This window comes from Doryrhamphus excisus, chromosome 4, assembly GCF_030265055.1.
Source record: "Doryrhamphus excisus isolate RoL2022-K1 chromosome 4, RoL_Dexc_1.0, whole genome shotgun sequence".
NCBI classification, from domain to species: Eukaryota; Metazoa; Chordata; class Actinopteri; order Syngnathiformes; family Syngnathidae; genus Doryrhamphus; species Doryrhamphus excisus.
The window spans coordinates 7963702-7985764 of record NC_080469.1 but is presented as its reverse complement, the minus strand read 5'-3'; the positions used below and the strand labels follow the sequence as shown (position 1 = coordinate 7985764).

The 22063-nt window shown below is 43.4% G+C and overlaps 1 protein-coding gene across 3 annotated transcripts in view; it reads right to left on the bottom strand.

Annotated features, from left to right (window-relative positions):
- Positions 1 to 22063, bottom strand: part of LOC131128267 (probable E3 ubiquitin-protein ligase HECTD4) — a 30631-nt gene that overhangs the window by 6397 nt on the left and 2171 nt on the right. The window contains exons 2-64 of one of the 3 annotated variants that reach the window (XM_058070953.1): positions 21135 to 21688; positions 20029 to 20118; positions 19825 to 19952; positions 19307 to 19415; positions 18409 to 18547; positions 18108 to 18278; positions 17834 to 18026; positions 17587 to 17748; positions 17371 to 17484; positions 17141 to 17281; positions 16823 to 17058; positions 16609 to 16751; positions 16441 to 16511; positions 16241 to 16346; positions 15245 to 15365; positions 15012 to 15140; positions 14582 to 14706; positions 13940 to 14093; positions 13742 to 13842; positions 13419 to 13617; positions 13221 to 13340; positions 13035 to 13139; positions 12763 to 12926; positions 12099 to 12344; positions 11792 to 11984; positions 11563 to 11667; positions 11383 to 11475; positions 11137 to 11305; positions 10903 to 11038; positions 10660 to 10804; positions 10378 to 10544; positions 10125 to 10271; positions 9850 to 10034; positions 9585 to 9738; positions 9218 to 9498; positions 8958 to 9144; positions 8789 to 8870; positions 8509 to 8711; positions 8280 to 8415; positions 7980 to 8162; positions 7739 to 7903; positions 7475 to 7644; positions 7205 to 7320; positions 6523 to 6626; positions 6171 to 6332; positions 5931 to 6079; positions 5701 to 5780; positions 5406 to 5569; positions 5086 to 5323; positions 4810 to 4946; positions 4608 to 4734; positions 4365 to 4502; positions 4115 to 4251; positions 3876 to 4036; positions 3614 to 3795; positions 3301 to 3506; positions 3085 to 3215; positions 2778 to 2983; positions 2496 to 2675; positions 973 to 2372; positions 687 to 894; positions 374 to 597; positions 113 to 258 (exon numbers count right to left, since the gene is read on the bottom strand). In XM_058070953.1, the coding sequence (XP_057926936.1) occupies positions 113 to 258; positions 374 to 597; positions 687 to 894; positions 973 to 2372; positions 2496 to 2675; positions 2778 to 2983; positions 3085 to 3215; positions 3301 to 3506; positions 3614 to 3795; positions 3876 to 4036; positions 4115 to 4251; positions 4365 to 4502; positions 4608 to 4734; positions 4810 to 4946; positions 5086 to 5323; positions 5406 to 5569; positions 5701 to 5780; positions 5931 to 6079; positions 6171 to 6332; positions 6523 to 6626; positions 7205 to 7320; positions 7475 to 7644; positions 7739 to 7903; positions 7980 to 8162; positions 8280 to 8415; positions 8509 to 8711; positions 8789 to 8870; positions 8958 to 9144; positions 9218 to 9498; positions 9585 to 9738; positions 9850 to 10034; positions 10125 to 10271; positions 10378 to 10544; positions 10660 to 10804; positions 10903 to 11038; positions 11137 to 11305; positions 11383 to 11475; positions 11563 to 11667; positions 11792 to 11984; positions 12099 to 12344; positions 12763 to 12926; positions 13035 to 13139; positions 13221 to 13340; positions 13419 to 13617; positions 13742 to 13842; positions 13940 to 14093; positions 14582 to 14706; positions 15012 to 15140; positions 15245 to 15365; positions 16241 to 16346; positions 16441 to 16511; positions 16609 to 16751; positions 16823 to 17058; positions 17141 to 17281; positions 17371 to 17484; positions 17587 to 17748; positions 17834 to 18026; positions 18108 to 18278; positions 18409 to 18547; positions 19307 to 19415; positions 19825 to 19952; positions 20029 to 20118; positions 21135 to 21688 (11318 nt within the window). Of the gene's footprint in view, positions 1 to 112; positions 259 to 373; positions 598 to 686; positions 895 to 972; positions 2373 to 2495; positions 2676 to 2777; positions 2984 to 3084; positions 3216 to 3300; positions 3507 to 3613; positions 3796 to 3875; positions 4037 to 4114; positions 4252 to 4364; positions 4503 to 4607; positions 4735 to 4809; positions 4947 to 5085; positions 5324 to 5405; positions 5570 to 5700; positions 5781 to 5930; positions 6080 to 6170; positions 6333 to 6522; positions 6627 to 7204; positions 7321 to 7474; positions 7645 to 7738; positions 7904 to 7979; positions 8163 to 8279; positions 8416 to 8508; positions 8712 to 8788; positions 8871 to 8957; positions 9145 to 9217; positions 9499 to 9584; positions 9739 to 9849; positions 10035 to 10124; positions 10272 to 10377; positions 10545 to 10659; positions 10805 to 10902; positions 11039 to 11136; positions 11306 to 11382; positions 11476 to 11562; positions 11668 to 11791; positions 11985 to 12098; positions 12345 to 12762; positions 12927 to 13034; positions 13140 to 13220; positions 13341 to 13418; positions 13618 to 13741; positions 13843 to 13939; positions 14094 to 14581; positions 14707 to 15011; positions 15141 to 15220; positions 15366 to 16240; positions 16347 to 16440; positions 16512 to 16608; positions 16752 to 16822; positions 17059 to 17140; positions 17282 to 17370; positions 17485 to 17586; positions 17749 to 17833; positions 18027 to 18107; positions 18279 to 18408; positions 18548 to 19306; positions 19416 to 19824; positions 19953 to 20028; positions 20119 to 21134; positions 21689 to 22063 lie in introns of those variants that run through there. The other 2 variants (XM_058070954.1, XM_058070955.1) reach the window with 2 other exon arrangements.

Below are 22063 nucleotides of genomic sequence, written 5' to 3'. Positions count from 1 at the left end.
CACAAAAAGTAAATTTTAAGTCAATGAACTGAAGTGTAAAGGCACCTAAATATACTGTATCAATAAAGTCAATGCTGAGATTTAGAGATGAGTATTTCATGCACTTGCCTACCTCACACTGTTCAGAACAGACTTTTCCTTGGTGGGAGGTTTGGTGATGGGCCTCTTGGTGCTCACTACTTTGCCTTGGTGCTGTTCTTTTCCTGCCTTGCTGTATTTGTTCTTATTGGGTTTGGGAATGCCATACTTTCTTAAAATCTGGATAAAAACATTATTTTGAAATATTGTGATTACATGAGTAGGTAGTATATATTGTCAGATGCTGGAGAAGGAAAGGTAAAAATGTATGAAATATTACATATATGACATATACCTGAGTAAGTTGGTCCTCAAGCACTTTCTTGGGTGGTCGGACATTGGTGAAGAAAGTATGTAGCAGGTTACCAGGGGTCTGCGAGTTGATCTGCTCTTTGCTGAGGTAAATATCAGATACTTTCACTGGCTTGGCTGGTGTGAGGCTGAGCATCTGCTCTGAGTGCACACAACTCTTGAAAATATCTGTGAGGATGTCTCGTGCTCCAGGAACAAGCTTGTCACCTTGGAAAATAGGTGGGTTTTAAATGCCACTGTGTAGAGAGTATGAGTACAGTATGATAGAGTATGAGTATTCCTTGTCATATACGAACCTCGAATTGACTTGTCCAGAAAGTAGTCTTCAAGAGCAGAGCTGCCTTGGGTGTCAAATAGACTTTGATTCACACTCGAGGCTGTGAGGATCTCCTCATTGGTCAACTCCATTAGCTCCTCTTCACCCTCAAGGCTAGACAAGCCAATTAGATCACTGCTGTTGAACAGACTGGCTCGTATTTTTTCCACTTTCGCTCGAGAACGAACCTGTAATTAATCATAAAGGGAGAAGTGTGATTGAAAAACAACCACAAAAATAAAGAAAATCAAAGTTGTTTAACCCACCTCAATGACAGCATAGCCTTTGATAGGCCGCAACGTGACTGCATTGCTCTCCTGAGAGGTGACTGTGTGCAAAGATCCTCCATCTGACACTGACGGTGTCTCTGTATTGTCCACTGGCTCCCCTAAGCTTCCAAGACTCCCCATGCTTCCAGTGCTACAAAGAGAAGTATCCAGACTTTCCTGGCTGGAAACAGTCTGGGGCTCATGGGAACCCTGCTGGGGGTAGTTACCCGCAGACACTGCTGCGGCGGGGGTGAACGTAGGTACAGCTAATAGCTCCTGATCAACAGAAAGTTCACTGGCAGTGCGAGAGACTCCCTGAGAAGAGCTGCATATGGAAGTCTGGCTGGTCGAAGCAGAGGCGGTCACACTCATTGCTGGAGTTACGCTGCTGGAGCTGTCCGGACTCTCAGGACCCCCACTGTGAGGGAAGGGGCGCTCAGACTCAGTGGTCACTTTGCCGTCTTGAGGGCTTGAGACTCCAGCTCCAGATTTAGTTTTCTTCGGGTCCTCATCCTGCAAAGGGATGAAGACTTCATCTTTGAATAGGCCTCCATGCGCATTGCAAGCCCTGCGGATGGCATTTCGAACCACTGCCTCTTCAAGGTGGGTGGGGATGCCTGAAATCACCAACAGGCGGCTGTGGGCCGTGGGACCCACCAAAGCTTGACAAGCATCTGTCACTGCATCACTTGTTACACTCAAGCCTTGGGGATCCTTATTGGCAAGATGTCGAAGGATCATCAATAGAGTGAGGCAGCGGTGGAACCACAGCATGTCTTCAGGTTTACTCCCCGTCATGTTCAGCAGGGCGCTGTCACTCTCTGACAGACGAGCGCCGCCACTTCCCTTTTTACCTGACACCACTGCGGCCACCGCAGCTGCTGCTCTCTCACGCTTCAGCTTCACTTTCTTACGTTTGGACAGCAGGCTGGGGCTCTGTGGTGTTTGGCCTGGGGATGAGGACGACGACGATGAAGAATCACTCAGGTTAGGGGCACTGGTCGAGGTAAGGGTTCCAACTGTGGAGCCTCCAACATTGAGTGGGAGTGTCACCTCTGCCACAGCCAGACAGACTTCCATCAGTGCATGAAAGTATGTGGAGAACCTGCTTTGTTCTGCTGCCAGAGCTAAAGCAACACCTCCAGATGAAGACCCTGCTGCTCCAGCTCCTCCTGCAGTCCAGCCCTGAGTTTCCCTGTCATAGAGCTTACGGAGTTCAGTCTGCAGGGACATGAGGACTGCAAGGCAGGGGTTGAGCAGAAGCGCAATAGAGCTGGAGAGGCCAGTGGGACTTTTACGCTGCTCCAAGTGGTGAATCTTCCGCAGAAGTTCAGCCAGCAAGTGAAAAGCAAGTTCTTTAATGGATGGAGCGAGATCAGTAGTCCAAAGTAAACCACCTAATACAAAACACAAGCCAAGATAGGAAACACTTGAGGTTAGATCATGTATTACAAAGATTCCATGTGATGAAGCTGATGTTAGCTAGTTAAAAGGTTAATACTGTTAAAAATGCACCATACCGAGAAGTTCTACCACTTGTAGCAGCACAGATGATGGTACTGTATCCAGTTCGTCTTCTGATCGCTCGGAGTTCTCTCCCAGCTTCCAAGTCAGCAGCTGCTCTGCAAATGCCATGGCCAGAGGGAACTCCAGAGGCAGGGAATGCAGTGCCAACACAGCACCAGGAGGGGGCGACACACCTATAATCAATGACAAAGTCAGTTTTGAAAGAGATGCTGTATATATATGCTATACCAGTAAAACTCAAAAACCTGAAACCTTATGGGACAATAAATACATACCCAGTTTGATGTGCACTTTGTCAGTGGGGATGATGACAGAGGGGTATTGGTTGGTGGTGGGAGGGGGGGTAAGGCCCGTGTTGGCAGGTGATGCATCCAGAGGGTAGCAAACAGCCTCCATTAGATTAAGTTGGCCATTTTTGCGCACTTTATGACCCAGACCATACAGCATTACCCGTGCCCAGGGAGCCTTGTATAAGCTAGAGCTAATGGAAGGAAGGGAGAGAAGTCAATATTTCATTGGAGAATAAGTGACCGACTGGGCTTTGGGTGAAGTGGAAAAGATCAACATTGCCAGATATCTCACTCTTTGCGGCAGCCAAGTTGGCTCTCTTTGCAGGATACGATCACAAATGCAGCCCCTGGAAAGCTTACGTCCATGCTGACTTTGGACTCCGTTACAGGGAATTCCTCAGATGTAAACTGCTCTGGTGCATGCTGAGATACATGCAAAAGATTGATTAAAAAAACATGAAATTTTGCATTAGTGCATCCACAGGGAAAATTGATGGGCACAGCTGACCTGTAGGAAGCAGCAAATCTGTTTAGTTAGCTCAAGTAAGCTTTCCTCTCCTTGATGCAAGGCACGGGTGATGGCCACTGTTAACCACTCTTGGATGGGCTGAGCATTGCCCTGGTAGAATAGGTCTGTGGGAGAACAGCTTTGGCCTTGAAGGTTGTGAAGCACTGACTGGGCCAGGAGGATCGAGCTAGAACTAATAGTGCCATCTGCAGGGATATTGTGACAATGTTAAATGAGAAATGGAAACGGCAGGAAAGAAGACCTCACAGAGAAAGAAGTACAGTACACATTTGTACATGAAATTACCACTCACCAGGGAGTGGGGGAGCCAGCAACTGATTTGACAGAAGCTGTAGGTGTTCTAAGGTAATGTCCCGGATTGCAGGTATGTGGAAGAGACGGGTGAAAGTGTGAGGACTTTTGGGGGCGTAGATGTTTAGCAGGGCCATTCGGCAGTATAAACGCGCCAGTGCACTTTCACAGCGAAGCAGCTCCCTGAAAAAACAATTATAATATCGTATCATAAAGTAGGTTATATGTTTGTAACGTGCTATTCAGGCCCTGTTGGTTAATACCTGTGAATTTGAATGTTGCTACTGTCTAGTGAGACCAAGCCATTAGCTGCAGTGCGTCGGGATCCAGCAGGTGGCCGCTCCAGCATTTCAATTGGGTACCAGTACCTCACCAGCACACCCTCGCTGCGAAGATAGGTCTCCACTTGTACCAACTCATTTGCCTAGTGATGCACACAAAGAACACCTTAATGCCTTACAGCAATAATATATAACATTGCAACATTCAGCATTGTGCTTACAGAGTCAACATCCAGCACTACTCCATGCAAACCAAAAGTCTTCAACATGCCCCTGATGGCAAATTTTGGTAGGGCTGTCCCTCCCGTGGTGCTGCTGGTATTGTTGCTGTCTGGACAGCGGATGACCACGGTCAAGCCTGTAGAAAGAATCAGGTTGTAATTTGGGTAAACAATAAAACATTAGTGAAGTATTTGACAGGTCTGAGAAAAAACAAATGTCAAGTAAGAGCAGTAATATAGGTGACAAGACCTTTGCGAACTTTATCAATAGTGAATTTGTTGGCCTCATCCTTGATATCTTCGATGGTGGGGAGATAGAGGTCACGAGGAATGCCACCATTTTCTTCATACAGGAACTCCACTGTCTGCCTTGCAATGTCAACCATGCCTGTTGGTGTTTAGATACACAACAGAGCTAGCTGTCTTGATCAAATTGTTGAAATGAAAGGTTGAATCACATAATTGGGTTATACTTAATTAGATCTATTTTTACCAAGCTGCAAAGCTCCTTTGATTTGGTCCAGGCCAGATTTTCGCTCAGCTTCATTACGGAACCTTCTTCGGATGGTGGGGAACACTTTGGTTTCCCATGCCTTTACCAGCAAGGCGTAATGGTCCTCCTAAATTTTCAATGGCACAGTGAAATATAGAGTCACAAGCAGTCACAGACATAAAATCATGACGAGCTTACTCACTCTTGGGACGTCATCATCATCATCATCATCACTCTCATCATCTGCAATGGGTGGAGGGTGTGGATCAGGTCCAGAGGTGACTAGGTTCTCATAACTCAGCTCAACTTTGTAATGGCAGGACAGGTCACTGTTGTATTCTAAAGGGATTAAGGAGGACAATCACGATAGTCAAATCAATAATGGCAAATTAAATTATTCAAAAGGGTGTGTTTATATATAGTCAAAAGGTAAAAAGCATATTTTAGAGTAATACAAAAATATAGGCAATGTACATACGTTGCTGAGTCACTGCCACTGCTGCAATCCGACAAGGAGGTCCATGGGAACCTGAGTCTGATGTAACGCTAGTACCAGCATCATTATCACTGTCTGATGCCATAGCAAAGGGGAGTGCTTCAAAATTGGCACTTATTTCTTCTGCAAGATCAATGCACAAGTCCGCTGCATTCCTGTGAGCTTGGCCTTCAGCATATGCGAAAGGATGATTACCAAAGTTGGCACGAATCTTTGAATTCTACAAAACAATTACATTTGTGTTATTTGTTGGAAATTTGTGCAACTGAATACATTTGACATTCTCACTTTAGTACGCATACCTTCTTTTGAATGTGCACCAAAGGCCACATTCCGCCAGCTACATCCTCAAGGATGGGACTGAGCCGCTGGCCACAATAGGTGAAATAGACCCGCCCTTTAGGGGCTTGACCAGGGGGTGGAGGTGTGCCTTCTGAACGCTCCCAGCCTATTCCAGCCACATCACCTGTGTTAAGGTAAATCTTGCGTTACCATGGAAATTCCCAACAATAGACAACACGAAAAAAGGCATAAATTAATAGTAGCCCCCCCCCCCAAAAAAAAAATGCTTGTGGGGAAAAAACAAAAACATCTAACCAGGTAGTAGAGTTACATCCAGTCTGACACTTTTCCACTGGAGTAGACTGGAGCCATTGTAGTGCACTGCTCTTCCATTGCTGCGATAAAGAAAGGAGAAAGACAAGTCAAAACTAGATCAATATACAGTAAATGAATGTAAAACTGCACTCTTGCCATAGACAGAAGACTCTAAAAAGGCTGCCAAGAGAGACGTATCCAATGTCATTGCATACATAAAGCAAACTTACTTATGAAACAGACATGTGCCAACGGGGTTGGTCCAGGCGCCGTCTCTCTTCTCCGCCTCAGTGGCAAAACCAAAGGACACAATGGGCCCACTGTCTTCCTCAGAGTCTCCATAGGAGACAACTTCAATCTCCCAATAAAAAGAAGGAGCCTGAGAGGACAGAGAAAATAAAAGTAAAAAAAAAGAGTGAGCCAAGCTGATCAGCACAAATTCCAAATAATTTTGGTAACATATGTTCAACCTGAATTGGTACAGGAGAGGTGGCATAGATGAAGGTGCCCCTGGGTAGTCCCCCACCAGCGCTGGGATCAGCCAAGAAGGTGACCGAGGTCAGGCGAGATGAGAACATGCAGGCACGGACTGGAGGGAACACTCGGGATGGGCACCAAGTGATTTCCTTGGGCTACAGTGAGGCATTACATCAAATTAAAATGACACTACCTGCCCTGCCATATATTGTTCAATTGGACTTTCGAGGTTTTCAGTTAAAGGGAATGGTTTATTTACTCTGTTCAAACAAGCAATTATTCAAATGCAACGGTAATTAATAGAAAAATACTGAAGACTCAAAATTTATAATTTATCAACCCTACCTGCCGTCTTTCTGTCTGAAGTGGGGGTGGTGGCGGGCGAGCACAGTCTCGGTATAGCATTCTCACTCTTTCACATTGAGCCTCAACAATACCGAGACGCTCCCCTGAAAACACAGAAAGGGGACCAAAAACAGAGCATTACGTGCTATACTTACTAAGACAGGTGAAATCTTTTCAATATGTTGCCTTGACTTCGGCTACATTGTTAACTGCATTGATAACCATTTTCAGTACTTGTACAGTATATCAATCATGTTTGATAGCAAATGCTAACTGGATGTAATACATGAAGTGTGTCCTAATGAATGTTATGTAGCTATTTTGACTGACATATTACCAGTACTCGGGTTATGGTAATTACGGTAATTATCTTGATTGTCATACAAAATTATGATATCAACTACTTTGATTACCTGTACACTTTAAAAATGTGGGTATGAAGTTCTAATCATTAATATTTACAAGAGTATTTCAAAGTTTACCGGTTACATTTTTCAATATATTATGTTTTATACAAAGAGGTAGATCATGTTGACTTGTAACTTGGATGCTGAAAAAGTGCGGGCACCCCTGATATTCATGTTTAACGTACTCTTATACGTAAATATATATACAGTGTTTTGTATAGTTATAAACCCATGATCTCCACTATAGTGATTCAGGGTTATTAACAATTTCATACCAGGACTACATTCTTGAGCAACCAGGTTAAGAACCTCCACAGCAGCAGGACACTGCTGGATGAACTCTTCACAAAATGAGCTGTCCTCCAGGAGCTGCGCCATCACCAGACACGCTCTGGAAAACAAAGATCATAAAAGATTTTTGGTAAGTTAACTGCTTAGTAAAGAGGATCCACAGGTTGGTAGTGGTGTTGGATTTTTCTGGACAGCTATATTGTCCTGACTTTAGACTACTAGTCATAACAAGAACATAAACTAAAATAACTGACCTGGTTCTGATTTCAGCCAGCAAGCGAACTGCAGCCATCACTGGGCTGGCTCCATCTCCTGAAGCTGGTAGAGAGGTATGAATGGACAGACTGCCCTCCTGTGGCAGAAGCATGGATTGAACTGCTTGCACAACCTTTTCCGTGATTGATAGTTTATACAAGGGGAGTGCCTGCGGATTGGGGGAGAAGAGCGAGACATAAGAATCAAGAGTATATCTTACATTAACAGATTGTGGAGATTACGCTAGATAGTGGAACTCTTACCTCTGATCTTGGTGTACACAGGCGTGATATTGGCACTGTCAGCACGTCTGAGGCTTTGCAAGTTCTCCTGTAGTCGCAAGAGGGAAATTTGACGGTTGCAATGCCTTCCTGCTCATTGATGGACATCACTATTCCCACGCTGCCCAACACTCCTTTACCTATCACCTAGAGATACATAAGGCATAATAGGAGTAAAAAAGAATGTGATTAACCTAAGCAACGTCTAAATTGTGTCCCTTACCTGAACCTCTGAACCAATTTTAATGGTTTCTTTGAATCCCCCCAGAGCACAGAGGGCAGCAACCGCCTGTCTGCCAATAGCTTGAAGCTTAGCAAGTTTCCTTCCACTGCTGCTCCCATTCTCTAAAATAGTCTCAGCATACTTCCCTAGCTGAGGGATGAACATCAATGCCCTAGAGAGTACCTAAAACAAACAAAATGTAAGCTTTTTGCTTAAGAGACAAGAATAAATGTACAGATGTCAGCTTGAAGATCATTTTTCAATATACAGTAATTGTGCTTAAAAGCTAGTAACAGTTACTTTTTCAGCAGTGCTTGTCCAGATTTGAGCAGTGTTTGACTCCGGGGCAGTAAGCAGACTATGCAGCAATGCAATGACCTCAGCAGCCATACTGTTGGCAACATGGCCACTAATGAACGGCCTAACAGGATCCGACCTGTATAAGACAAGATTTTCAGTTACAGTTAAGGCCTTTCCCTTTCTTAATGTATCTTGACAGAAGATATAAAACCACAAGTGGCCAGTGTACCTTGCCAGCTCAGTATTCCTGTCCCTACACACAGATGTTTGAGCAGTTTTCTTCTTATCCCCAGTTGTGACGCCTCCAGTGGTTTCTTGGTTTTGAGTCTCTACGGGGGGGCCAACACTCACTATCAAACCAGACTGAGCCCACTTGGTGGCCTTCCTCAGGGCAGCAGATGCTTCCTCTGTGATCACCTCACAGCTTCCACTCTAAAAATGCAAATGAAACATCAGCATTGAGAAAACTATCAATCGTATTGTAAATATGCACATTAAAAAAACATTACTTTGGTCATATCTCTGTCCATCTTGACAACCTTTTCCATGTTTGCACCAGTGCCAAGGCGAAATGGGCGACCTTCTGAGCTGCTACATATTAGAAAGAGAAATAAAACATGCAACTTTAAAGTAAGCTTACTCACGTAAAACTACATCATTTTCAGGGAAAAATCCTACCTGAGAAGCGGTTGCAGAACCTCATGGGATGACTGGTCCTCCCTCTTGTGGATGAAGATCGAAAGCTTACCATCAACCGCCTCTCCCTCCTCCCCAACATCATCAGACTTCAGAGCTCCTTTGGAACTGGCTCGAGACAGACTAGTGTCTGGCTCAGAGGAGCTGGGAGAGAGCAAGGTCTGGCAACCTGGCAAGGGGCATTAGAATCAAAATACTAAACTCATGCAACACTTAGCAATTTTGCTTTAAGAAAGACAAACCTGGTACCACGTAGTCTGCCAGTTTAGCTAGCAGCAAGGCAGCTATGCGTGAGGCAGGGTCACTGGCATCTTGTTGCTCTGCATCTAACGTGTTAATAGAATAGCTCCATGATGGCAGGGCCACATTACCACAATCTTCTACACTCATGAGAGGTAGGGCAGCGCGACAAAGCTGTAGGATGATAAGCACCAGCTTTGGGGAAGGTCTCTGGTCAAGCAGCAGAGACAAAAGTTTCGAAACACAGGCTGGTTGGCTCAAGATAGCTTTTCCGATATGGCTCCTGGAATTCACGTAAAGAATATATAATGAACAAAACGTAATGACAAAGACTAAATAAAAAGATGATCAACCATGGCAGAACTATACCTAGAAAGGTCATTGAGTAGACTAAGCACATCCTGTAAGGCATCATTGCCAGCTGCCTGATTCCCACAGCACTCTGTAGCTCTGGCCAGATGATTGGTCAGCAGACTTGACACTTGCCGAGCTAAACCAGAGTGTACTCCATCCGTTGAGCCACCTATAAATGAGTAAAACAGAAAAACAGGTGGATATTAAATTATACTTACTCAAAAGTGCATCAGAAAAGTCTGGCCAATTATCAACAAATTATTTCCACATTAGACCTCACCTTCTACTTTCTCCCACTCAATGCAGCGGTTGGCAAGCACCTGGAAAGCAGCCCAGGCCATCGTAGCCACTTTCTGCTTTTTAGTCTGCTTCTCATTTGAGCTGCACTCCCTCTGACCACTCAAGCTACATAGGCTGTCCATGAGCTGAACCAGCCCACTCCGAACTAGGCACTGCTCCTCACTCCTACATTAAGACATGCAACAAATGAGAGTCAGGATGGTGAGGATTACGTGACAAGGAAACAGAAGCATCGAGAGTGATGAAATCTCTTGCCTGGTGTAGGGTATTGTACAAAGCAAGCCAATACTGTTGGCACAAGCAATGGGGTAGCGAGCACACAGAGACACGACAGACGTCATTGTCTCTCCAAAGGCCTCCTGGACCCGCTCTACCATTCCACCACAAGTTAGTTCCTCAATCCTGTACACATACCACATATTTATGAAGAATTAAGGAAAACAATTAAATAAAAATAAATGTGTTTTTGGCCATTGAAGTGTTATTATTTATAACACCCTTTATCTACCTTGGGCCTCCTTGCAATACCATAGTGACGGGCCCCACCAGGTGGGTGACCCCACCCACTCTGACAGCAGCCGTGAGCAGCTCGCGCATATGAACAAGCGCTTGTTTTCGTGTGCTGCCACGACGCCAACGTGTCTGAGCAGCAGACAAGAAACTGCTGCTTGACACCTACATAAATGATAAGAATCAGTGATTATATATCCAGCAATTATGGGAACAATCTATTATAAGTCTATTGTGGGAACAATTGAGGAAAAAGAGAAAGATTAAATGACAGACTTACAGCTTGATCAGGTGTAGTGCCGATAAATGCAAAGAGCTGACCCAACAGAACACTGTATGTTGGCTTGTCTCGGCTGTCCTCAACAGCCAGAGACTGCAGCAGTGTAAAAGAGCTACTGCGATGACTGGTAGGGTGGTGTCGCCTCCTGTTAGGAAGAAAAAAAAAAAACATAAACATTTAGTCATCTTTAAAAATGTTCGACACCTCTTGGTGTCTAAAAATCCACGCCCCCCCCAAAAAAACCTTTGAGGAGCATGAGTAAACTCCAGGTCTTGGTTTGCAATCATCTCTAAATCGGATGGTGCAGACATGCTGCGCAGGAAGACAGGCTGTTTCACCATGGAGATGACAGTCTTTGCATCTGACACAGACTTGGAGGCTGAAAAGGTGAAAATCCAAAACAATGTGCATGAATTAAATACAAAGAAATAATACTGTAGTTCCAGTACTTTCATTAGGATAAAATATTTTATCTACCAGAGCCTGGTGTTCCAACAGGTGTAGTTGTTAAGCTCCTGCAATGCGGCGCAATGGTAACATGTAGCAGAAGCTCAGTACGGTTCATCAGACTCTTCACCAGTCCCTTTGTTTTTGCAAGTTGGGTGTTACTTTTAAGGTGCGTACTGTTTACCTCCTGAAAGAACCTCTCCCTGTTGGTGCAGACACAACGTGTAACAGGTGATGTTGTACTTTCACTGATCTACATGCATAATTTAAATAGACCTGCCTCAATCCGAGTACAACATTTTCCAAGTCAGTAAAATCAAGGGGGACCTCTTTCAGGGAGCAAAGTAGTTCCAGCTCCTTAATTTTATTCTGAAAAAAAGTAAAGTAATAAATGTCAAATTATATTGGATTGTCAAAATGTTGCCAAAGTTGGTTTGGTGTTGTCAGGCAGGATACCTCAAAGAAGTGGTAGTCATGGAAGAAAGGAGTGTTGTTCTCCAGCTTTCCCTGCTGCGCCTCGTCTACCTCATTCTGCCACTTCTGCTCCAGCTCTGCTACACTCTACAAATACAACCAGACACACTGTATGTTGGCTTCTGAAACATTTGTGTGACAATAATCATGCAAAAAAAAAAAGGTAAATAAAACACTTTTTCACACCACTGTAGATTCATAAATTGTTTACCTGCAGTTGACGCTCCATTGCATTGATCTTCTTGAAGGTCTCTGCCATGATCTTACAGACAAGGTCAAATTCTTCTGTGTGGTCTTCCCGGTACTGGTAGTTGACAAGTGACTGAAGAGCATCCACCAAGTTGAGATGCTTTATGACACACGACACTATTACCTCCTCCATGACATCAGGGCGGATCACCTCTCTTTTGGAATAAATGGTTGTGTATTCGGTTTATATTGTTAATAAGAATACTCAGAGTAAGAAAAAAATAACAAAAATATACTGCATATTGCCCAAGCACCACAACCCCTCTTACTTAATGCTGGGACGAAACTGTGGGCGAGCTCTTCCAGACACCTCTCGCAACCTTCCCATGATGCCTGGAGGGAGGCGTATGCGAGGCAAGTCGGAGTAGGCACCAGAGGTAAAACCTGGAGGTGGGATGAGCACATCAGCAGGGTATGTGAACTCCCGGTCCTCCTCGATAGTTAGCGGGAGTGGCGATGGGCTGGGAGTAAGAGCAGGAGAGATCGCACCATTCGCTTCCACCTGCCATTGACACCTGAAGGAAAAAAAACACTTTGTCAAAAATCTGCATTCTAATTTTGCCAAGTTTCCTTATTAATGACAGCATCATAAGTAACAGTTAAAAGTCAGACATGAAAGTGTCATTTAAAATCCATCCATCCATCCGTTTTCCATGCCACTTATCCTCACTAGGGTTGCGGGGGTACAACCATTTACACTCACATTCATACCTATGGACAATTTGGAGTCGCCAATTAACCTAACATGCATGATTATGGAAAAAAACTAAGCATGTTTTTGGTGAGAACATGCAAACTCCACACAGAGATGCCGAATCTAGGTTTTCCTGATCTCCTGACAGTATGGCCAACATGCCAACATGACACATCCGTATGGTAAAGACAATACAAAATAATAATTAATATGAATATGAAGTTTTATGTGTGTATCACCGTTGCAGCAGCTTTGAACACAGCAAATCATGGCAAGTGTCCTCCTCTCTTGTAACCTCAGGTCCATTATATAGGATGCGGAGCATTGAGCAAGCCAGTACTGACAGACCAAGTGCCAGGTCTGCCAGGAAAGGCAGTCCTCCAGAGACATCCTCAGATGACTCCTGGAAAGATGGAAAGACAAAAAAAAAATATTGTACACATAACATGCTGATTCAGGATTAAATGTAAAGGTATTAGCTAATGGAAAATCAATTGTTAATGTGTTTTACCTGAGCCCTGACAGTGCAAGAGAACCCCCACATAGCTTTATCTGGGGTGTTGTGTTCTCGGCCACTTCTCATCTCAAAGGAGAAGGTCACAGTGTCACCTTCAACCTAAGGCAAGACAAGAAATATGTATAAAGACACATATAAAGACAAAAAAAATGTTTTTTTGTGTCCCACAGTTTCTATTACCTTCACAAGATCTTTGGGCCATCCTGTCCCCAAAACACTGCGACTGCCATATCCCAAAGTGTTTCCTCCGTATTCTGTTACTTTACGACTATTGGTGTTGGGACCAGCATAAATAACCAACTAAAAAAATACAATATGAATGGTCACAGTAAGAAAAAGGATCAAAACAATTTCAAATCAAAACCGTTTCACGAATACCTTGTCGTAGTCATATTGGGAAGAGCAGCGAGAATCAAAACGAAGGTACAAGCAGCGAGCCCCCGGAATGTGCACAGTCTCTTTGAACTTATAGTTGTCCCGCACAGGATGTACAGTTTCCACTGTCTTCCCAGCAGCCCAAGGGGCAGGGATCTTCAGCCCAGTCAGGAAACCTGGCTCCTCGCGTTCATCAAGAATTCTTGCAGAAAGAATAAAGAATTTTTGAAGATACACTTAAAGCTGACAGTTACCCAGAACTCAGCTACTGCCTTGATGATAAAAGGCAAAAAAACAATACTTGTTTGGGCCTCCATAAAACATACCTGTCATCAGCAGCACATGTCTTCATTCCCTGCCCAACACAACCCCCCAAAGGTGACTCTTCAGAGAAAAGTGGGCACTGAGTCTTTAGTAGCAATGCAGTCTGAAAGGAAAACAGTGGAATAAATCTCTTAATCTTGTGATTAAAAGTACAGTCAACTTCAAGATGACAAGTTTGATTCATTTGAGAATGGACAAACCTGGCTAGTGTATAGAACCAGCTGCACCAACTGGGGCATGAGGGCATCAGCAAGTGTGAGGGTCTGCAGGTTGGGGTGCATCAGAGAGGTCAACAACACTGGCAGTAGGTGCCCCAGCATGGTGGCCTTGGTCACCTGTTCCAGACCTTTCAACCTGTGGAAAAACAAAAGCAGGGGATTAATTTGCACATTATCCACTGTGATACTTGTCCTGATTTAATTGTAAGTAAATCAGCATCCAATTAATTGTACCCGACTTTCGTAGAAAATGCATTCTTTATTTATTCATATTAAAATATGTACAAACTCTTATTATTGCACATTATCCTTTACTTTTACTATTAAAACATTGTAAAGTGGTACATGTTGACCACAGGAACTGAACAATGGCTGTATCGTAAGACGAAGGGTTAATTCCTTTGATTCCTTTTCAGTTTTGGTTTCTTGTTGAATTGTGTAACTGCAAACATGCAATTTACTTCAATATAACATTGTATGCATGTTCAAAATAAACTAAACTGTTACCACTGTAATTACCACTGTTGTTTGAAGGGAACCCACATAACATACAGTATACTTGTGAGGATGTGATGTCTAATCTGCTTTCTTATAGAACTTATTAAAAGAGGGAAAACAATTCACCTGGTTTCCCTGTCAGGGATGTCACTGTTAATGAGAGTTGTCGTCACCTGCTGCAGTGTCTCCAGTGCCTCATCACATCCAACCAGGATCTTAGTTGCTAAGGAGAGGATGCTGCTTTGCAGCTCCTGAGGACAACACAGAAATAAGGCCCACACTTCGGTAACTCTGCTTCCAGGATTTCTGTTCACCATATCACTTTCATGCAATTTGCATTTATTGCTAAACTGTAATCTCTGCTGATTCAAACTTGTATATTGTATCACATCATAATTTACAAAAACAACACAATGTTAACAATAGATGGTGATGGTGAAGTATTATGCAGCTCTATTTTTGAATAATGTTGTCACTTCAGTGTATGTATTAATTTCAAGACAAACATAAAAATGTCATTATGATAAAGGAAGGGGTATTTAAAGGGGATGTTTACCTGTACCTTCATTGTTTCCCCTTGTAGGGAGCTGTCACTATCATCGCTATCATCTGGACGGATAAGAACAGTGTTACTGAGAAGGTGGTTCTGGACAGCCATGAGGTAGCGCAGACAAGGAGAGACCACCTACAGGAAAGGAAAGCAATGACAGAGTGGTGTCAGTATTAAGTAACACATCTTCTGATCACATCTCCTGATCACTGTACATATTCTTCTTCAGTTATTCATACTGGTACAGTGGAGAGCAGCTTCTGGAAGTCGTCTCGTGCAACTGTCTGACATTTGGTAATGAGGAGGCAGGATTCCCGAACTACAGTCTTGAGGATACACTGCAGCAGATCATCACTCAGCCTGCAAAAAAGATAACACTCTTAAAAAGGGGACCTATCAGGCTCATTTTCTTAGGCATTATTCATTAGGCATTTTTTGAATGTTGATGAATGATGAATGTTGGACTCTGATATGGAAGTAGAGACTGGGCAGGACGACGTTTCTCGAGAAAAGAGGTTACTTCAAAACTTTCAATGGTAAGTACCTTTAGCATTTTTTTCCCTACAGCATCTAATACGTCTACGTCATACGTCTAATGTGGTCACTAATTGAGGTGGGAAACGGCTATTAGCAACCCGCGCCCTGTATGCAAGCACTTTTGCTCCATGACTTGCATAAAATAAACACAGTTAGGACACTGATAAATTGTTACTTACGGCTTTCTCTTCTGACTTTGGAAAGTTTGTCAGCTAGTCCTGCTGCATACCGGCCCATGTTCACAAAACAGTCTGGTGTGAAATGCCGTTGACAGACTAAAATGCATTTCTTTTGCTGGTAGGGAATCGAGAATTTCCATACTTGCGTAATTTCCGCTTACAGCCAAACCCACATAAGATATATATAAGTCCGCCCCTCTGTGACACCACAAAGGGACAGCTTTACCACACCTTTTGAAACCGAGCATTTTGAGCCATTCCAAACTTCTTTTAGGGCTCACCTCCAAATGCACAAACCTCATTATCTGAAACTATGGCATCGTTTAACACGAGAATACAACATTCTAATTACATTTGTAGGTCAGAAAAGTGGAAAAAGCCTACAGGTCCCATTAAAAATGTTTTTGATTAAACTAGTAATAATAATAATAATTCTTATTATTATAACAATAACAACGGAGGGTCATGCTAAATAAAAACATTTGTACCAAGAATGTACCAAAGGAACATGCCACTCACCTATAGTGGTCATCTTCTTCACTTCCAAACCTATTTTTCTGCAGTTGATCTGCCAAGTTGGTGAGGATAACATCCCTAAGCTGAGAGAGGCCACTGTTCCTTTCACCTGTGACAGAATACATCATGAAACACAATGAAAGGTTTATTTATAGGATGACAATGTAATTGTTGGTTATAGTCAAGTTATCTTATGTACTCACCTTCTGTTAAAACAAGTTTCAGCAGTTTGTTGAGCTCAGATTCCCCTTGGTACAAAGTATTCAGACCTGAGCTGCAATGACAAGAAAATCATACAATTATTGCTGCATGGAACAAAAAAAACATTTTTCTATCTTTCATCACAGTGTATAGGTACAATTGTATTTTACCTGATGGCCAGGCACACCTCTCTTTGAATCTCAGATCCTATCTGATCTACTGGAGCCATAAGTAGTTGCCACAAGAGCAGGCCCGCCCTCCGCACACTATCCCTGTTCTGCTCTGACTGTGGATTGAAGAACCTAAAGACAACCTGTTGACAACAAAACAATACAACTTAAATCATGAGAGAGTGACCATGCGTTGAAGTCACAGAATACTAACCTGGAACACTACCAAAATACAGTGGATGATGCTTGTGTCTCCATTGACCATGGCCTTCTCCATTATGTCACAGATGCTGCTGAAGTGACTGGCCTCGATGGGATGTTGTTTGCCCAGTAGGGCGCCCAGAGGCAGGCTGTTGTTGCTGGCTGCTAGCAGATTAAGCTGGTGGACACACATGGCACCTACATGATGAAGTAGCTGGTTGATCACTTCACTTGTGTCCACCATTTCATCTGGGAAAAGAGGCAAAACAAATGAAATCTCCCAACATGTACAATAAGAATGTGTCGTCTCTGGAGATGTTTTTCCCCCAACCTTTGGGTTCTTTGATGACATGGCTCACACCCAGTCTTTGGCACACATGATGAAAGGCCTGATTCCCTGGGTTGCACCACTGATCTATGTAATCACTGGAGCAGGTCCAGATCAAGTTGTTCAGTGCATCATAACATGCTCCTAAAAAAGGCCACATAAGAAAATGTCAGTTATCCCAGAAGGGGTGTGCTTCAAGTTTTAAACACTCAATTGGGACAAAGAGTGCTCACCCAGTCCAGCTACCTGGGCTCCCCTGCCTAGGGAACTACCAGGAGCATCAATGAGGTCAGCGCGGCTGCTGAACTGGCCGTCAGCAAGGTTGAAGACTAAACTAGAGGCTAATACTGAAATGACAAGAATCACTTTTTAGCTGAAAGTAGCAAAATTTTCACTGACGTTCTATACTAAAAAAATATACTGATAATATCTATTCTAAGTGTTCTTACTTTTCAGTGAGGACAAGCTACTGGTGCCTCCAAAGAGTGAGCGTGTAGCAGAACTCCCAGATACACCAGGAGCTGAGACCAGCATCACTAAGTATGTCCCACAAACATACATAGGGGTCTTCCTCAGAGTCTTCAGAGGAAGTCCACAGCTTGTGTTGACAGCTATTGAGATAACAAAACCAGGAGAAATGTGTTACAAGAAAGAACGCTATTTCAAAACTGAGATGAACTGGCTTTTCTTGGTTACCTGACTGCTCCTCTTTGACAGTGTTGGTGATAGTAGAGCCTGTGAGAGCAGCCAATGTGGCAGAATGTGAGGCTCGGAAGCGAGACATTCGACTCAAAAGAAGCTCATTCAAGCACTTGGAAGACTCGCCTTCTTTGCGAGTAAGGATAACTCTCTCCTGCAAGACGTCTGCAACACACAGTCCTGTCTGTGTCTGCACCATAGAAAAGAGGGAGGAACCCATCAAATGAACCCTACTGAAACTACAGAATTATGTAGCGAATGCAAAACTCACAGACAGATTAAAGACATCCATAAAGACAGAGTGGCCTTTCTGTGTCTTCTCATTGAGGCTTGCCGGGGACCAGACCCAATATAGGTAGGTTCCATCAGAGCAGAGGTGCAGCGTTGTCATGCTGCTGCCCACTGGAAAGTGATGGGCTGGCATGGTGACAATCTGGCACACCTGTAAGCAGCGGGTGAAACATGAGATACAGACTAATGCTCAATCATGCAGCTGTGTGATGAGGTAAGTGAAAAGTTCTAATTCTGTGACATGAATGCTAACCATGCTGAGCAACTGGTTGGAGCATTACCTGTAGAGTGAAGGGGTCAATGACCTGGCACAGCTGATGAGGCTTGGCATCAAAGGCAGAGGGGCGGTGGAGAAGGCGACCACTGCTGTACACCACCCAACCAGGCTCCAGCTCCTCATTTCGACAGTAAACAAACCCTCTACACAAACATATGCAGCTATTTCATTCTTGCACTTTGCTGAACTGAATCATACTTCTTTGTGCCATAACCTAGACTGTCAACACCACAAGCCCAGAATGCAAATAGTCAGTTACACTCTGCAACACAAAACATCTATCTCATTTGTAAAGATGGTGGCAAATAAACATTTGTTATAAACATACTGGTGAGGAGCTGTACAATATTAAGGTTAGCATCTACAGTGGAGAAAATATATATATTTTTTATTTACTTTATTTATACTTTATACTTGATTTACTTTATTTATATCCCTCTCTCTGTGTTAAGATAAATATACCATACAATTCTGAACTTTTCATACCTTTATAAGCAGGTAACTGTGCAGGATGAGTAGGGGGTCAAATACTTCTTTTCCTACTGTATTCTTTGATGGTACCTTTAACTATTTCACTGTATAGCCATCCCCCACTCGCCCTACAGTTGATACAGTCTCTACCTTTCCCTCTCTACCCAAAAAACACTAATGCACAGACAGACGGTGGTCGAGACAAGAGTACCCTATGTTTGCGGTTGCTGCTGTCAAATTGTCATTTACAAGGCATTTAAACAAATGCTTTTTACAGTACATAAATCAGCACAGCTTGAATTTAGTTTGGAATCTTCAGGAAACAAAACAAACAATATTGGTCTAAATATATATTATAGATTATAGATAAATTTTGCATTCCTGTGTCTCACCCTTTTTTCAGAATGTTGCACAGGAATGTGTCATATTACCTCAGTGTCCCATGTAAGCCAGACCCCAGCTTGCTGAGTCCTCTCCCAGAGGAGTTCGTGGTGAACAGATAGAGCCCGTCTGTGGCCAGACAGCGACCCAAATCAGTGTCTGTGAGACATGGGACAAAAAGGATGGCTAGGGGTGAAAAGGACATATAGTTGAGATAAAAAGCAGGGTGGAATTAAGATTCTAGACTGACTTGCTTAGACTGATGTTTTAGGCTGATCTAGTGATTGCTTAAAAACATGCACAAATACTGTTATGGTTATACGCCCTGTGCAGCTTCTATTCTTCTGTGAGGTCAGCTTATTGATTCCTGAGAGTGAGTCATCACTGTCTTTGTCTTGTTTTTCACTATAAAGCTCTTGAAAAACATTTTGTACCTTTGGTTTCACCTTAATACTGAATGCATCAACTTCTTTTTTTATATGTTGTGCATTGGGTTAAGAAGACTAGCTAAAAACAATGCGTGAACAAACAACACACTGCAATAACGATGATTTAATTGCGCTTTCACCTTTATTCTCTGCTCCTCCTTGTGAGTTATCGGGGGTGGGTAGCATGTCCTCAAAACCCCAGGACACACTGTGTTTCCCCCCAAGCAGGCATGATGAAGAGCCTGGGCCTCCTTCCAAGAGTAAAAGCCTGAAGCAGGAAATATGTAAAGTACTTCAGTGGCAGCATAAGTCTCTTATCAGGTGAACCAAAGTTGAGGCCTTACCTGTACAGGACATCTGACACTGGGAGTTGTCCAAGATCAGATTGTTTCTGCAGCAGGTGCACTGTGTGGATAAAGGTCTTCAGAGATCCTCTATAAAATAGATTGACAGATGATTACAAAGGCCCCAGCAATAGAAGACACATTGTCAAGTTTTTCAATTTGTAGAATTATGTAGAATTATTGCTTGAATTACTGAGGCAGCTGGTTCGTACACCAATTGCAATGTCTATACAGTATTACAATATACAGTATACATTAATTTATTTGTAGTGGAAAGTCACAAATACATTTGGCGCTATGTGTTCGCCCTCGCTCATAAATGGAATATAACACATACACATCTGGCCTGGCAGAGAATAACAGGACAGACGGAGAAGAAGGAATCAGTGTAATATCAAAACTATATTTACTCAGATACTTGAGATACTCGTTTAAAAAAAAAAGACTAAAATGAATCTAGTGAAAAGTCTTTCAGCAACTCAGCACATATCGCCCTTTCAACAAGCAGGAAATACTGCTGTGCGCTCTTCCTACATTGAAAGCACTCACACGCGGCTCAGTTAGCCACATGTGACATTTAAGAAATGACAATAAGAAGCAACAGAAGAAATTTCTAAACATGTCTGTATGGGCTTTCATGTTTTGTTTTAGTCAATTTTTGTATAGGTGTCATGGTAAGTTCGACAATTATATCACTACGTAACATGACTATGCTCTCCACTGTATGTTGTTACTTAATCTTCCCAACAGTGAACTTACAAACAGGGCTGGTTGGTTCATGACAACAAATAAAGACTGAACAAAGAGTAGAGGGTTCTGGTTTTGACAAGTCAAGATCAGTTGTCACCAGCAGAAGCAGAAGCCGAGGTCCGACTGACAACCAATAATGTTCTTGCGTGGGGGAAAGACATCTATATAAACCACCTTTTTCTAAAAAGGTGAGTTAACAGCTCACACTATCAAGGCCGACAAACACTGACAAAAAGAAAAGCATCCATGCTCGCATATAACAGAAATCATCATACATCAGTATGGTAAACAAAGACCACTGGCTATTACTGACTACGGTGTTAACCTATGTTCAGTTTCAATTTCTCTGGCCTTACCTGGCACAGGCAAGTGCAACCAGTGCAGCAGCAGCATTTTCTCTCTGTCTGGGTGAGCGGAGAATCTGCATTTGAGCCGGCCTTTGCATTTGGACGGACTCCTGAGCACCATCTTCCAGCCAGGAGCAAAGCAACCCCTCCAGGCCGTTTAGGCAGTCTGCAGGCTCCTTGCTGAGGCTGAGCGGTTGGCAGTCTCTGAGACACGCCAAAAGCACCTCTGCCGTGACCCCACAGAGCGTCGGGTCACTGCGGGTCTGTGACTGTAAGAGGGGGAAGACCAGCAGCAGGCCAACACGGGAGGTAAAGGGCGCCTGCTCGGGCTGCTGGAGCAGACCTTGTCTTTTGAGCAAGGCCAAGGTCTCCTCATCAGCACCCCCAGTTCCTTCTCGCTCCTGTTGCTCCTCCAGGGCCAGCTGCCGCTGCGCCCCCCACAGGCCACGCAGAGCATTGAGTCTGTATTCCAGCAGCCTGGCATAAGCATTGCTCTGGTTACCACAGACTGCACGTAGACGCTCTGCCAACTCAACTGGGTTCTTCGTCTCAAATGTCAGAATCTGTAATTAAGGAATAAAACAGGAATGCAATTTTAAAATTGTTATGCAAAAATGTAACTGACATGAGAGAAACAAGTGAAATTTGGAAAACAAGGGGTGAGAATGCCTCTGTCCATAACTCTTTTGTCTATGAAATAATGGACAGAGTGAAACAATGTGCTTCATGTGCACTTAAGCAGCATTTCAGATATTGATTACAATGTGATGGAGATGACTGAAGGACTAGGAAAAAAATCTATCATACCATTTAGCAGGCACAATTTGTATTGATTAAATTTGGCAAACTCTACTAATGTTACAGTAATACTCTATACTGGAGGCGGGGCCTTCTGTGCCTTGTTCTATAAAACACTGACGCAAATAGACGGAACAGTC